The sequence below is a fragment of the Larus michahellis genome, chromosome 14 (genome assembly GCF_964199755.1).
Source record: "Larus michahellis chromosome 14, bLarMic1.1, whole genome shotgun sequence".
In the NCBI taxonomy this organism is placed as follows: Eukaryota; Metazoa; Chordata; class Aves; order Charadriiformes; family Laridae; genus Larus; species Larus michahellis.
This window is the reverse complement of record NC_133909.1, coordinates 7,698,530-7,713,312: the sequence shown is the minus strand read 5'-3', so window position 1 is coordinate 7,713,312 and position 14,783 is coordinate 7,698,530. Positions and strand designations below refer to the sequence as shown.

Here is a 14,783-nt window from a genome sequence, read left to right as displayed (position 1 = left end):
CAGGGAGAGAATGTCCCTGTCCCCCAAAATCTGCAGTCCCAGCCAGCAAAGAGATAAAGGGTAGAGAAAGGGAAATTTATCTTCAGGGGAAGAAAGACAAGAAGATGGTTTGAGGTCTGGGCAGTTTAACCTCTGAAAAGGGTCTTGTTCCAGAAATATACATGGGTGGGATGTATTTATGGATGGAGTTTGCAAGGCCCTCACCAGCTTTTTGCTCCAGTCTGACCCACACTGGCAGAAACCCTCTGTAGAAGCGGTAAGCTGGTATTTTTTGCAAGGGGATGGGAAGACCAAGTACAAGACATCAGTTACACTCAGGGAGGGAGCACAGATAGCTGCCTAGCTTCAGTGTCCAGCAGATACAGGCTGAATTTTAAATCTTGACCATCAGTTGCTCTGGTATAGCTGGTATGTAACTGCAGGAATTGTTCATCGAATGACTACAAGTAAGACTAATGTGGTTGAACCTGCTCAGAGAAAAAAGAAAATCAATCAGTGGACAGAAGATGATGCTTTAGGGGTTAATTTTTTTCTTTTCCAACCAGTCACCCAGCTCCCTGTCTGAGCTTTATGAGCAGCACACGCGTAAGGAGCACTCTCAGTCCTGATCAACCTGAAGACACAAAGGGGGAAAACACGGACGGTTCTTCTGCCCATCTCCTCTTTTGCTGTCTCAAAGTTCCTGACCAAGACACTCAAAGAGATCAAAGCACGTGCATGACCATTGCGGTGCCTAATGCATCAGGCAGAGGCAAAAATACCATTGTTTTGATCAAAGAGTTTTAAATCCTACAGTAACTACAGTAGAGAGTCCTACAGGAGGTCCCTCCAGCAGGAGCCTGGAGCTCCTTCGGTCTGAGCATCTCTCCGAAGATGCGGCAGGAGAAGCACTCGGCGCTGAGGTGAGTGGCGAGGTGTTGCACCTTGGGGCTGACAAACACTGGAAGCCTGACATGGCCCAGTTTGCACTGAAGTCCTACATGACATCATTTGGCCAACCCCACCTGCCCCGCAGGCTCACCAGAACCTACATTCACACCCCAGAAGCCCTTTTTCTCCCCCAAATTAGTCATGCAATGGAAACACCGTTCAGACCGACAGCTGCTGACCAGAGTGCGGGCTGCCAGGAGGTTTGCATAACACCGTCCGGAGCATGCTCGGCGGCGCTGGCTAATTCCTCATCGCAACAATGGAAAAACCCAGAAATCTCGGTGAATAAGCCAGTCTGTGTCCTAAGTCAGCCCTTGGATTTCCTCCCTTTCTTGAGCCTGTCTCGCCTCTGCAAAAGCTCCACTGGGGCTCCGCAGCCAGCCTCAGGAGCAGAAATCTCAACAAGCTCACAGTTATGTGCTCGGCTCTCAGCTGTTTGCTGCAGCCAGGAACTGGCTGGAAATCAGTTCAAAATGTTCCACTTCCAAACCCCACCCCACAACCCCTGGATCTCTCTCTTCACAGAAGAAGGCGCTGGGGCTTTTAACTGCTTTGCTTTCTCTACTGGGAGAGCAAAGGACATCCCCTGTGTTAACTCACCTCTGCCACTGCTACCCCAAGATGGGAGACAAGGCAAACCTTAGTCCCAGCTCCAGCAGGGATTTCCGTGCTCCGCTACCTCACCATCCCAGGCCCTTCCCTGTCCCCAGCTTCATCTTGAGAGCCACAGGCATTGCCATCCACCTCATCTGAGCTGAGCACGCAGCAGGGCACCACTGCCCAGCATTTCATACCCACCACCCATGACCCAGCGCTCCCCTGCAGGCTCTGCCACTGCCCCATCCCTTGCTGGAAGGCAACAGCCACTGCTCTACAGTGCCACGTGCTGAGAAAAACCCCTCGCATAGTTCTCCTGACCACGACCAGCTCTGGATGCATCAAGCTCCGCTGCTTGTTGAAAAGACACAGCAGCAATTCAGATTGTCTTTGCTCTCCCTTTCTGGGCCAGCTCCTAGGTGCAGCCTAGATCTGGAAGTCCTCAACCAAAACTTTGCCTTGCAAGAGCAACTACGGCGCCGTTGGCCATTGGCATGACCCTGTATCGCTCCCACCTCCTCCCATCCCTGCTCAGACAAACTCCTTTGAAACAGCAAGACAAGACCCCCCCCGAAACCTCCGTCTGTGATAACGGGACAAGGTGCTTCTCCCCAAACCAGCTGAGGCTAAATACAGCCCAGGGGGCTGCTGCAAGCTTTGGCACGAGGTGGCTGCAGAGCAGAGCAGTGCTCCCTGCTATGCCCTTCAACTGAAGCAGTTTGTTCTTCCCCCCCAGTGATGAACCCGGGCCCCGCTCAGCGCAGCAGGGACCAGCGAGGTTCCCCACAGAGCAGCTCTGCGTTCGTTCTGCCTGACCATTTGCTTCCCTGGTGCAGAGAGGAAAACTACCTCTGCACAGCTGCCTCGGCAGCGGGGCCGGGCAGGACCACGGACACTCCTCTGCCTGGTGCCAAGGGGTTAAGCTCACAGTAAGTTCCCAAAGTCAGTTGCTTCCAACTGGCTGCTGCCTGCGGTTTGTGGGAAGGGATTTTGCTTTTTAATAACATTATAAATAGGGCTGTGTTCAGCATGCTGCAAACCCAGTTACTCTCTCTCTCCCACCCATCTCTCTTCTCCTCCTCCTCCTGCTTCTCTTCCCACCACACTAATTCCAGATCTGACCATGAATCGGTCAGGCTTATTCCTCGGTGTCCTCAGCCTACTGGTGTGTCTTGCCTCCATCGTGCAGGCATGTCCCCCGAGCTGCCACTGTCACGGTGGAGACCTGCAGCATGTCATCTGCGACAACGTGGGGTTGAAGAAGATCCCCAAGGTGCCTGAGCAAACGCGGCTTCTCAACCTGCAGAAGAACAACTTCCCCGTCCTGCCGACCAACGGCTTCCGCGACTTGAAAAAGCTGGTGTCCCTGCACCTCCAGAGCTCAAGGATCAAGGAGATCTCAACCGGAGCCTTCCGGGGGCTCAAGAGCCTGGTCTACCTCTATCTCACTGACAACCAGATCAGTGTCATAAAGCCAGGAGCCTTCGATGACCTGTCTGATCTCACCTACCTGTACCTGGACAAGAACAAGATCCCAGACCTGCCCAAAGGGCTCCTCTCTCCTCTTGTCAACCTCTTCATCCTGCACTTAGGCAGCAATAAAATCCGGGAGCTGAAACCAGGGGTCTTCAATGGGGCTAAAGACCTGCGCTGGCTCTTCCTCTCTGACAACTCCCTCACCAACCTCCTGCCTGGGGCCCTGGAGGACGTAGAAAACCTCGCTGTCCTCCACCTGGACAAGAACCAGCTGAGCAGCTATCCCGTGAATGCAATGAGTAAGCTGAGAGTGCTGGAGGAACTGAAGCTCTCTCATAACCCAATTGAAGTCATCCCTGACAACGCTTTCCAGTCCTTCGGGCGATACCTGCAGACACTCCACCTGGACAACATGAAGCTGAAGAAGGTGAGTCCTTTCTCTTTCCATGTGTTCCAGAGGAGAAACACAGTTTGATTTTCTTTTCCTTTACAAAGCCCTTGGTTTGCTGTCCCTCCCTTGCAGAGGAGAAGGAAGATGTAGGTCTGCAGGTAGCGAGGCACTGGCCAGCTGATAACATCCCTGACACGGCCCAAACGAGGGATGAGAGAGAGTACTCCACCCTTCCGTTGAGTTGTTTCATGCAAAACCAAATTATCTGGAGCTGACCGAACTCCCTGGAAAGGCAGAGCATTCCCTCCCAAGCTGGAGGTGACACCAGTCATTGAGAAAGGCACTTGGGGTGCTCCAGGACAATTCGGAACCTTCCATCATCCCAGGCACAAGGTGTGGAATGAGAGGCCAGCGTCTGCCTCGTACTCGAGGAACTGAAGCGCAGTGCCACCTTGCAGAGCTGAACTGCTCTGCCTCCTTCGTCCAGCCTGGGTACCTGTTGTAGGTTGGGAGGGGGAGCCTTCTCATGAGGGTCTATGAATAGCAGCGGTTTCTTACCCACGCCGGGCAGACAGGTAGGCATAGGGACCCTCACCTTCACCTCCCCCCACGCCTTCCAACTTTACACATCATAAAGAAAGGTTTGTTTATTGATGTTCTCCCAAAAGGAACTCTCGCAGCATCTTACAAAGGGGCCCTGTTCCCACTGGAGAGGAGGAGGGACATTCAGGTATCCCGAGCGGCAAAACAACCCCCTCCTCCTGTGAGGAAGCATGATCCATGGGCAGGAGCATCACGCTCAGGGAATCACTTGCATTAGGACCTCTGCAATGCCAGGCAGTGCAAGAACAGAAAGAAGCACAGTACAAGAGCAGCAGCACCCTGCTGTCCTAGGTGCACAACACGAGGCTGGAAAGCAAAGGTGCTGCAGGTGGAGCAGAGCAGTTCTCCCTGGGACGATGCTTTGCCAGGAAGCCCAAAGACAAAGGACATCCAGGTAAGGTGGGCTAGGACCTCACGGCAAAGCAACACCCACCACATGTGGGAAGATGTGATGAAAAAGAGAATTTCTTAGTGACAAAGAGCAAATCAGAGGGCTTCACAGGGAGGAGGAGCAGGTCACCTGAAAGCTGCCAGGAATAGAGCACACCAGAGTTTTCAAGGGGATACAGCATCCCAAAATGCTCAAAAACTGGAATTACAGCTTGCCCAGGTGGAGAACAACACTACCTAAAACAACTCAGTAGCATTTAGTCAGTATTTGAGCCCTTGTCCACTCTCAGCACTAACCTCTCCAGGATGGGAGTAAGCAAACTCAGCCCTTGAAAACAATCTACTGACCTCGCTAGGCAAGACCTTAGACATGCTGTCACAGCACCTCTGTAGACTCAGTTTTAAGGCACTTTCATCACACACAAGCCAAAAATTACAGCTTAAATGTTGTACCAGCTGTAGAGACGCTACAGTCCCAAGTTACGCGCTGAAGAAATTAGACTAACCCATGATGCTGGGGGGCTCCATGGAATTAAGTGTCCTTGGATTGGCCAAAAAGCAAAGGTTAACAATTCTATCCAGCAAAAAAGACTTTCTTTTTTTCCGTGACCACCCATGGACAGGATCTTTAAGGGCTCTTCTGCAGTCAGATGCCTCCTTTCCTCCCCAACAGCCCGGTAAGACACCAGTTTACAGGATCTGCGCTAACAGGGGTGGCTTCTGCAGTTTTAGGGCTTGTGTTCTTTTTCAGGAAAACAAAGCTCCCATCCCAGCTCAGAATTTTCTCTTCAAATCCTCAAAGGCCTCATATCCAAATGGCCCACATGTGAACTTTTGCACTGTTAGGAGACATTTAATCATAGAGGCCTCACGACCTCGGAAATCACTACCAAATGCTTTAAATGTCGCTGGCATCTTGACTGCAGCTCATTCTCCTTCACAAAAATACTGTCTTTAGCTGTTCCCTGCACGGATGCAAGATTTTTCCAGCTGATCAAGTGCAAAACCCCGGCACACGAAGATCTCCCAGCCTATACTGCAGTTGCACAGGAGGAGGAGAGCCCTCGGGCTGCTCTGCAGCTCCAGCTCAGAGCTCCCCTTCCCCACCAGCATCATGGACCCCCACCAGTCACCCACAGGGCTGTGTCGCATGGGCCAGGACGTACCGCGTACATCAACAAGTAACCAGGCAAAGCAGATCCTGTAATCTGCTTTACATACACCCCTCTCTGCATATTTATTGCAAAATAAATTACAGCAGCAATCCTCCATCTAAATAAGGGGAAAAACACCGATTTCTTTACAAATGCATGCTCTGGCAGGCAGCGCAGCAGCTGTTACCAGCAGATGCGAACTCTTCTCATGGGGCCAGGAGAGGAATGAGCAGCTGAGACAGTACACCACTGTCCAAACCAGAACGTGGCCAGGCTACCGCCCCGCTGCGCGGCGTGCCAGCATCTCTGAGCAGCTCCACTATCAGCACTGTAAAACCTACCAAGGTCAGCTTGGTTTTGGACCGCAGAGGCCAGCACCGCTGAGTGTCCAACAGCTACAGTACTCTGGGAGTCTCTTAGCTAAGCTCTAATCCTATCCAATGTTGCTTAATTTGGAAGATGACAAAAGTTCACAGCTTAAAATAGCGCATTTCCTTTGTCAAGCTTTTCAGCTTAGAGAGCGTGAACACACCCTGATGGTCCCGTCTGAAGTGAAAGCTTCTCCCGTTCAGAAATGGGTGTACAGGTCCTTGACTGGGGGGTTCTGGTAGACCTAGCGAGTCTCCTCTCCACCCTTTAGAGAGACCTTTCCCCTGCTTTGAGAAGGGGGAGAAATGGTTTGTCATAGCCAAGAGCAGCTTTGTGCTTTGTCAATGATCCCCTCTCCAATTCATCACCACCAAGAAAGTTTGCGTTGAGGGGTTTGCTTTCAAGAAGAAGCTTTCCTACCTGAGTAACCACGGGCAGAGATGAGACCTCAATGAAGACAGGAGGGGGCTGCAGAGCTGGGTCTACAGCCTCTCTCCTCTCTTTGGCAGCTTTTTTAAGGGAGGCCCTCCCTTAAAGCCTGCCCGTTAATTGAGAAGAGACAAATCTTGCTGCATCCCTTGCAAGCAACCCACTGGAAATGAGGAGAAAAAAAAAAAAAACAGAGGAGGTTGAGATGCTGGAAACCTGCCTCTATTTCTACACTGCTCAGATGCCAAGTGTAACTTTCCACTCGGAGCCCCCGGGCACTGCCAAAGTCTACAGCCCCTTCAGACGCCACAAACACTCCCTCCTTCAGCCGTTCCAGGACAGGCAAGGCAACAGCCGCTGGAAGGATTTCCAGCCTTGGAAAGGAATACACCCAGAAAATATCTTCATTTAGAATGGAGAAGCATGGCTCAAAAATAAAGGGGGTTGCCAGACTTGACTTTATTTAGGGATGAGGCTGCAAAGACAATCCCACATGGATTTGGGATGTATCTCTTTTCAGGCATGAAATGCCATCACCCATGATGAACCTACCAGCCTGATGCCTCTCTTAGGTGCCCAGGGCTTCCAGCAAGCCAGGACCCGCGTCCACTGCTCCTTCTCTTGCTCCCTCTATGCTTACACCACTTAAAGTGTCAAACAGAGGCGCTCAGGTTTTCAGCTCCCCTTCCCTAACTCAGTGTTCCTACCATAAACCTTTGTCCTTCAGTTTGCAGACAACGCGTTTGCCGGTGTGACTGCGCTGAAGACCGCTCACCTGGAGAACAACCGGCTCACCCAGCTGCCCCGCAACTTCCCCTTCGACAAAATGGAGACGCTGACGCTCTCCCGAAACGCCTGGCACTGCAACTGCCAGCTAGCACATCTGCGCAAGTATGGCACCAGGCTCCCCCTCCCTCCCCGCATTCCCTGGGGTCTCCTTGGGGGTCCCCCGAGGGAGGGTCCCCCCCCCAAGCTGTGCCACCCTCCCAAGCTGTGCCAGGCAAGAGGAGGCTGCTGAAGGCTGCACAGGTGCTCAGCAGCTCTCTCCCCAGCCTGCCCTCTCCCTTCATGGTATGAGTGTTGTCCGTGATGGTTTGTACCTCTTGTAAACTCCTGGTCTTCCTTCTCCCTGTGTCCCAGGTGGCTGAAGGGCAATCGCACCCGCACTGAGGAGACCTGCTCCACACCCGCGCAGTATCGGGGACAGTCCATCAGAGACACCCCGGCCCTCCGCACCTGCAAGCTCCCCACCAAGAGGTCCAAGAAGGGAAGCCGCCATTAAACACGTAAGATGGTTCGCTTTTCTTCAGACCTAAAGCAAACCCCCTGATGCCACCAAAGGTACAGGGACTTTACCTCTGACTTTAATGACACTAGGGTTTGGTTCAAAACATCTCATCCATTCACCCACCGATGCCCCCTCCTCAGAGCTGCTCCATCTCCCGGCAGTACCGGGCTCTATGGTCTCCCAGAGCCCAAAATCTGCCTGGAGCAACAGGGATGGAGTCAACCCTGTAAAACAAACACGGGGCTAAAGACAGGCCTGGGGCAGCAAGTAAGGGTGAAATCTGTAATGAAGTGCCAAAAGAAGGGTGGATTTAGCCCACTCCTACCCTGAGCTGGGATCACGCACGCTTTACTTTTCTAAGCAATTGGAGATGCTCAGCCTTTTGCCCTAGTAAAGGTCCTCCGAGTCTGGTTTGAAATCCAGGGCAGGACGTTGCTGGGTAATCTGGCCCCAGGCTGCCCAGCCCGTATGAAAATAGCTGTCTTCCATAAGGAGCAGTTCTCGGTCCAGCACCTGCCTTTCAGCAACTGCAATTCCCATCCAAGACACTCAGGTATTTAAAAACAAAGGCTGATGCCTTCAAATGAGTGTCCCAGCAGAGGAAGGTTCGAGACAGCAAATATTCTTTGAATAAAGCATTCTGGGCCAGAAGGTGATTCAGAGACAGGGCTGACTTCCCCTTCAGCAATGAGCTTGCTGACATCTACCAACCCAAACACCAACTGTGAAAACCTATCACACAAACACCTTCCACAACTGGAAACTACCAAGAGTACTAAATTCAATGCAAAGAGTAGCAAAAAAGCCACAACTGTCATCACTCCATCCCAAGTGTTTTACTTTTCCCCATCCCAGGAATAGGTCTGGAGCTTGTATGGATTCCAAAGGACTTTGGATGAGCCTGCAAGTTTGTAAGCTCTTGGGAAAGGGACCTTTGCTCATTTGTTAAATAAAGTGCAGTGACCCTGCACTGCACTGTACGAACAAGGGTTGTCACTGTGCCCTTTCATAACAGAAAGGACGAGGCAGAAGCCCAAAGCCCAGATGTGGCCGTTTGGTCCCCAGTTCACTAAGGATATGCATAACAGGATGGAGAAAGTAAATTTATGACCAAAATGTCAGGGATGATGCCAGCTGCTCTGCGCCTTCCTAAAGTGGTTATTTCTCTTGCAGTGCCAGAGGTTTTATGGATTAGAGATGGAAATACCAGTCGTTCCATATAGGGCGGGTAAAGTTCCGCTCTAGGATGGAAAAACTTCAGTTTTCTAAACCACAATACTTAAATATACTTTATTTACAGGTCTGGCCCTTTTTAACCTTCTTCTCTCCCTGCCTGAACTCAATTTCAGTTCACTCCTCCATGACGAGAGTAAGAAAACCATGACAATAATACTTGGTTTTTCTCTAGCACTTTTCATCCAGCTCTCTCAAACAGGTTTACAGGTGTTAATGAAATAGAAAACTACTTATTCCAGTCTTGCAGAAGACAAAGCTCAGTACCTTCAGGTGTTAGAGCCAAAACGCAGGCACACAAACCCGCTCCAGTGTGGTGAAAATGATTTCAAGGAATATGAAGTACCTCTGATTTCATCGTGCACCCCTCGGAGCCAAGCAGCTTTCTCAGATGTCAGCTATGGGGGGGGGGCTGTATTTCAGGGACGACCAGTGACTTGGGTCACTGACCACATTGCGGATGAAAAGCTGCTTGACAGTTTCTAAAAATCTACCTGCCCTGGATTTCCAGAACTGGGGCACCAGAATAATTCACTGCTCTTGAAAATTTTACTCTTGAGTTTCTTCCTTTATGAAGAATGTGCTCACTGCCCATCAACGCTTTGGGGAAGATACTCAAGAGTCACATAGCGAGTTGGCAGAAGAGGTCAGAGACAGGACTAACCCATGTCCTCTACTGTGGGAACTCGTAACGGCTCCTTGACTCCTAACTCTTCGCTTTCAAGCGTGGACTTCATTCACTCATTGTAAAAATAAACAGACAAATGCTAGAAGTTTACTGATCTGCTTGAAAAATCCCCTTAAAACACGTGGCCTTCTCTCTTTTTTTCCCCTAGCAGGCCCTGGTACGGCCTGTCCTGGTGACTGGTCACTTCAACCATCAGAAAACTACTGACTTCTGAATCCTTCCTTAAGCTTCTCCTATCTGTCAGGAAACATTTCTGATATATACGAACACCTCCAGCCTCCTCCGAATCCCCGCTTCTCTGCTGATCGCAGGATGGAATCCACCTTTTCAATCTTTTCCGACATCTATATATTTTAAAAGAGGCATTTTTAAAAACTAAACTATGCATGACCATACTAAGACAAGCTAACCTAGATCCTGCCGGTAAAACACAGTCATCTTTTCCCAGAGGCAACATAACCCACGTCCCCGGTCAACCAGTTGGTCAGTGTCTCTCCCCTTCCAGTGGAGCGGAAGCAAGAGGGAAGGTAGGATCATCCCTCCCCCAGCTGTTTGATCAGGAAAATTGGTCTCAACCCATGCAAAGAGACTCCTCTGCCTTCCCACGGAGGGGATCCCTGCAGGCCAGGGCTGAGGGGAATAGGTGAAGCAATGACCAAGAAGCGGTGGCCCTGAGACTGAGCTGCCCTTTCACGCCAAAAGGCAGCAATCTCTCTAAGTCGGCCAGAAATCCTTTAAGTTGAAGCAGTACTGGGAAACCCCAGAACTGGAGCCATCTGAAGACTGGATTCCCTCCCACACTGTGGGGTCTACCAAGATGCATGTACGTTGTAGAGGAGGTGTGCTCTGTGCAGCCTGGCTTGGGCATCCCTCCTCTCTTCTCTGCCCATACTCCAGAAGATCTAGCAGGACACCAGGATGATTGTGGTTTATTGTCATGGCTAGTACAATACCACAGTTGCAACTTAACTGTGTTTTTTAATCCTAAAGAGTTATATAAATATATGTATATTTATTCCTCTGTAACTGAGTGTAAATGACCTTTAAGAGGATGAAAACTCCTCTGTCTCCTATATAGAAATCAAATTGTATATTTTATTATGTACATCTTCTGTATAAAGCTCTTGCTGCAAAGATGAATTCAACAAGTCTCCCTGTGTCTGTCTGAGGGCTGGGGGATCAGAAGTAACACGAGATCAGTGGTACAAATATAGACTTAATCCTCTTTATCCTATGGGCAGAGCAACTGTCTGGGAAGGTTTTGTTATTTCTCTCTCTACAAAGCAGGAACATGTGACACCTAATGAGTCCTGGGCACTTGCAGTAGTGTCTGAAAATATTTTGTGAGGCCAAATTCAAGTCCACTATAAAAATAGGTAGCTGTCACCTGACAGAGTTGGGGCAATGGCACCAGGGCTGTCCCTGCTGTTTTCAGCTCGGCATTAAGAGCATCTCATCCAGGAAAAAACCCTGGCCGCCTCTGAGATGGCTCCAGGACAGATGCCCTGGACTCCCCTGGTCCACGGCAGAGAACACAGTTGTCCCTGTAAAACCCTGGTTGCTGGTGCAGTCCGGGTCTGCCAACAATAACACGCCTAATCTGACTCCCAGCCCCGCGTATTTACCCATTGCAACAGTCTGCTTCTTCAGCATTTGCAAGCAGCATGGCACCAAAGTTATTTCCGTTGAAGTAAAACGAAACCTGCTTACAAAACATGTCACCTGAAGTGCCACTGACCCCCTCGCTAGTGGCCTGTCCCCCTCCACATGCAGGATGTGCTGATGCTCTTGCACGGGTCAAGGATGCAGGGACATGCAATGGAGCAGCAGCACGTGTGGTCCGACTAGTGCTGCACTTCTGGTAATGCAATACCTGGTGCTGCACGTGTGGATGGTGCCATTCCCACCTTCAGACTCAGACACGTAGCATGCAACAAGGCTTTACATCTGCATGCAGCCCAGGATGGTGAAAGAAACCTGACAGCTCTGCAGCAAGATGCATCCACCCACACCGATACAAACCAGCAACGCCTCTTCCATAATCATTCATCCTTGCAGCATGTACAACAGAAGGGTTTATAAAAGCTTTAAAATGCACCAGCAGAAACTCAGTTTGTGACACTGAATGCAACGTCTTCTCTTCTTAAAATTTTCCTCCCCAGACACTCCACCAGCAGCCAGGCAGAATCCCCCTTCTTCCTCCCAGCCCCTCTGCACCTTCCCTCCTCAGCCTGGCCTCACACCCACGGTCCCATCACGCCTGACCCCAGCAGCTCCAGCTCTGTTGATCCCAGCAGCTCCAGCACTGCTGCGGTGCAGAGATGCCCAAACTCAGGATCTCACCATGATAAACACCGTTTACAGCTGTAGTCACAGCAACCACAACTCACCACAATCTCCGGCATGTGCATCTTGGTCATAACTAACTTCATGATCTCAGGTGGAACAGGAGAACCTGCAATGACTCCTGGAAGAAAGAAGAAAAGATGCCTGTCTTGGAAACCATCTATTTATTCCTAGGAGCAGTCCCTCAGAAGGTTCTGAACTCCCAGATTTAAATGCTGGCAAGACCTTTGGGATACACCGGTTCCTGTCAAAATACTTTCTATTTTTATGGATACAGGTCCTACTTATTCTAGAAGCAAAGGCTGCCGCAAGGCCAGGTTGCCTGAATGAATTAAGGGTTGGCAGAGTTCACTCGTTAAGAAAATAAACTCTATAGCAGAAACCTAGTCCAACTGCAGTTCCCCAAAAGGAAAGATTCAGAGCATAAAGAGGCACAGATTTTTAGGAGGACAAACACTCCCATCGATCACCACCACCATAAAATCAAAAACCTTTCCTCTTGCCTTGCACAGAGCACCCCTTTCGGGAGAGGGCAGATCACATTTTCACCTGTTCTGTCCTAGGACGACAGAGCAAAAGAGCGGGGTAATATACAGGCTTTGCTGAGGAACAAGATGGGACAAGATCATTTTTCACATAGCAGAAATGATTAGGTGATCTGCTTAAATGTTTCTTTATGCTCTAGCACAGTCTTCTCTCTGTGCTGTTATTGCCTCAAAAGGGCTAATGGTCTCCCCGTTTGGGCTCAGCTATTTCCGAGGCCGTCTGTGACAAGAGAGAAAGCTCCAGCACACGTTATCACACCCTCTCCAGTATTTAGATGAATGACTTCAAAAAACAGGTAGGAAACTTTAGGTCAGAGACATCACGGCTCTGCTTCAGGGACTGCACCAGCCTAAAGCACACAAAGCATCTGCTGCCACACGGTGGTGGCTGGTGAGACGAGAGTCGAGCGAAACCAGGCTTCCCAGCTCCCCCATCTACCAGATAAAACAGAAAGGTCCTTCCCCAATCTGCTTTGAGATGAAAGAAATCTTAAAAATGCATAATTCTTGAAGGAAATCCCAAGGAAAGGAAATGTAGCATCAAATTAACAGTGAAACACAAGGCTCATGCAACAAAACTCTTCCCTTCAGAAGAGCGCTTTGCTTGCAAAGCTTAATACAGCCTCCCAGTGGGAAACCAGTAATATCCAGTTTCTCAGGATTTTTCCATTTGAGCTGTCAGACTTACCTCCCCGGAGACTTGATAGGTCGTAGGAGTCAAAATCCGGCTGGGAGAGCATGTCTATAAACATGGTTGGCGTGCCGTGTAGAAAGGAGCATCTTCAGGAAGGGGAGAGAAAAGGAAAAGCTGCAGAGCTGGAACCGGGGGCAGCCCCAGCCCAGCACCCCACCCCATCCCATCCTGTCCCGTCCCATCCTGTCCCATCCCATTGCACACGGGGTCACAGAGCAGCAGCCCAGACGCAGGCACAGCAGACATGCTCTTCATCAGTGCACATATACATAGGTATGTATATAAATACATATAGATACACATATATATGCGCATATTATGCACACACAATGATAGCTCTTTTGTTTTACAAGCTACACGTGAAGAACAAGCTGGAAATGCAACTATCTCAGCAGCAGAGCTGCACTTGGAGAAGGAGGGCAGGTGGTTAAGTGTAAAAACACACCAGCCATAGCAAGCCAAGACACCACTACGCTCTCCAGCCAAAGCCCTACAGGGATCTGACCCCTTATTTTGTGGGAACAGAAGTGCGACAAACTCCCAAGCACAGCTGAAGAGGCAGGATTTAGGCTCCTGAAGTGCCTGTGCAAGTACGTCCCCCAGAAAACCTGCCTCTCCCATCCCAGGAAGGAAGGGCGGGGGCAACAGCCTGGCAGGCGACAAAGGAAGAAAGCATCGCCTGAAGGCAATGAAATCTTCCGTAGCAACACACAAATGAACTCTCACTTCTCTCGAGACACTGCCTCCAGAGTGGCCTTCCCCTCGAAACTCGGCGATGAGAAGATGCAGGAGGACCCGTGCAGAGCCATCACCATGCAGCCTCCCACCGACGCCAGGCAATGATAGAGGGGTGCGGGGACACAAACGCGGTAGTCCTGGGATCAAGCCAAAGGCAAGCGTGAGGGGAGGAGATCTTCCAAGTCCGTGACTATTGAGCAAAGATCTGAACAGAGGAGCTTTCCCTGATTCACTGAAAACTTGCTGGAAATCTGACACTCATCTGTGTTGCCGTTTGGTGGAAACACAATGCTGATGCTTCCCGCCTTTAATAAAAATCGCTTTGGGAAGTTTTTAATGTCAAAATTTCATTCTGTAATTTTGCAATGTCTTTTCTTGGCAGGACTTTTTGATATGGTATTGCTCAGGCATTATTTTATAATATGTCAGGACAGAAGAGTGGTAGTGCTATGCCAGGCATGAAACATGCAGGACTTAGCACATGCTATTAATTTAATTTTGTTTTTAAAAGCACCAAAGGCTCTAAAGCCTGACTGAAACAACCCATCTTTTTTCCAGATCAAAGCTGTTGTATCAGAAATAACTCCTTCAGAACTTCAAAAGAAAATATTTGCCTTTAACAATTTTTAAAAGAAACTACAAATAGGAAGGTCCTACCCTGATAAGAGTTACGAGACTGTATACATGACATGAAATGAAGTCATGTAAAACAAATTGAAGTCTCATTCAACATAATTCAAAGCTAACATCCAGAGTCTCGTAATTACTTGAAACGAGTATTCACCAAAATATAAAGTGACTGATTTCACGGTTTTCCCCCCACAGAAAGGTACCTTTTTTTCCCCCCAAAAAACTTCACATGAAACAGCAATGAAACGCCATTGAAATGAAAAATGTTATGCAAGAGTATCC

At 49.7% G+C, this 14,783-nt stretch overlaps 2 protein-coding genes across 3 annotated transcripts in view; one reads left to right on the top strand and one right to left on the bottom strand.

Annotated features, from left to right (window-relative positions):
- Positions 1-14,783, bottom strand: part of ACSF2 (acyl-CoA synthetase family member 2) — a 37,968-nt gene that overhangs the window by 9,649 nt on the left and 13,536 nt on the right. Inside the window, exons 8-10 of the mRNA XM_074607906.1 lie at positions 13,860-14,008; positions 13,128-13,219; positions 11,939-12,015 (exon numbers count right to left, since the gene is read on the bottom strand). Of these exons, the coding sequence (XP_074464007.1) occupies positions 11,939-12,015; positions 13,128-13,219; positions 13,860-14,008 (318 nt within the window). The remainder of the gene's footprint in view (positions 1-11,938; positions 12,016-13,127; positions 13,220-13,859; positions 14,009-14,783) is intronic.
- Positions 2,360-10,688, top strand: CHAD (chondroadherin). 2 transcript variants are annotated; one of them, XM_074607907.1, is made up of 5 exons: positions 2,360-2,456; positions 2,643-3,430; positions 7,067-7,230; positions 7,480-7,625; positions 9,697-10,688. In XM_074607907.1, exons 2-4 carry the CDS (start codon positions 2,651-2,653, stop codon positions 7,619-7,621), a joined length of 1,086 nt encoding a protein of 361 aa, XP_074464008.1. In that variant the 5' UTR covers positions 2,360-2,456; positions 2,643-2,650; the 3' UTR covers positions 7,622-7,625; positions 9,697-10,688. The 2 variants fall into 2 exon arrangements, with proteins under 2 accessions (XP_074464008.1, XP_074464009.1); XM_074607908.1 differs by lacking the exon at positions 2,360-2,456 and having other exon boundaries at positions 2,581-3,430; positions 9,700-10,688.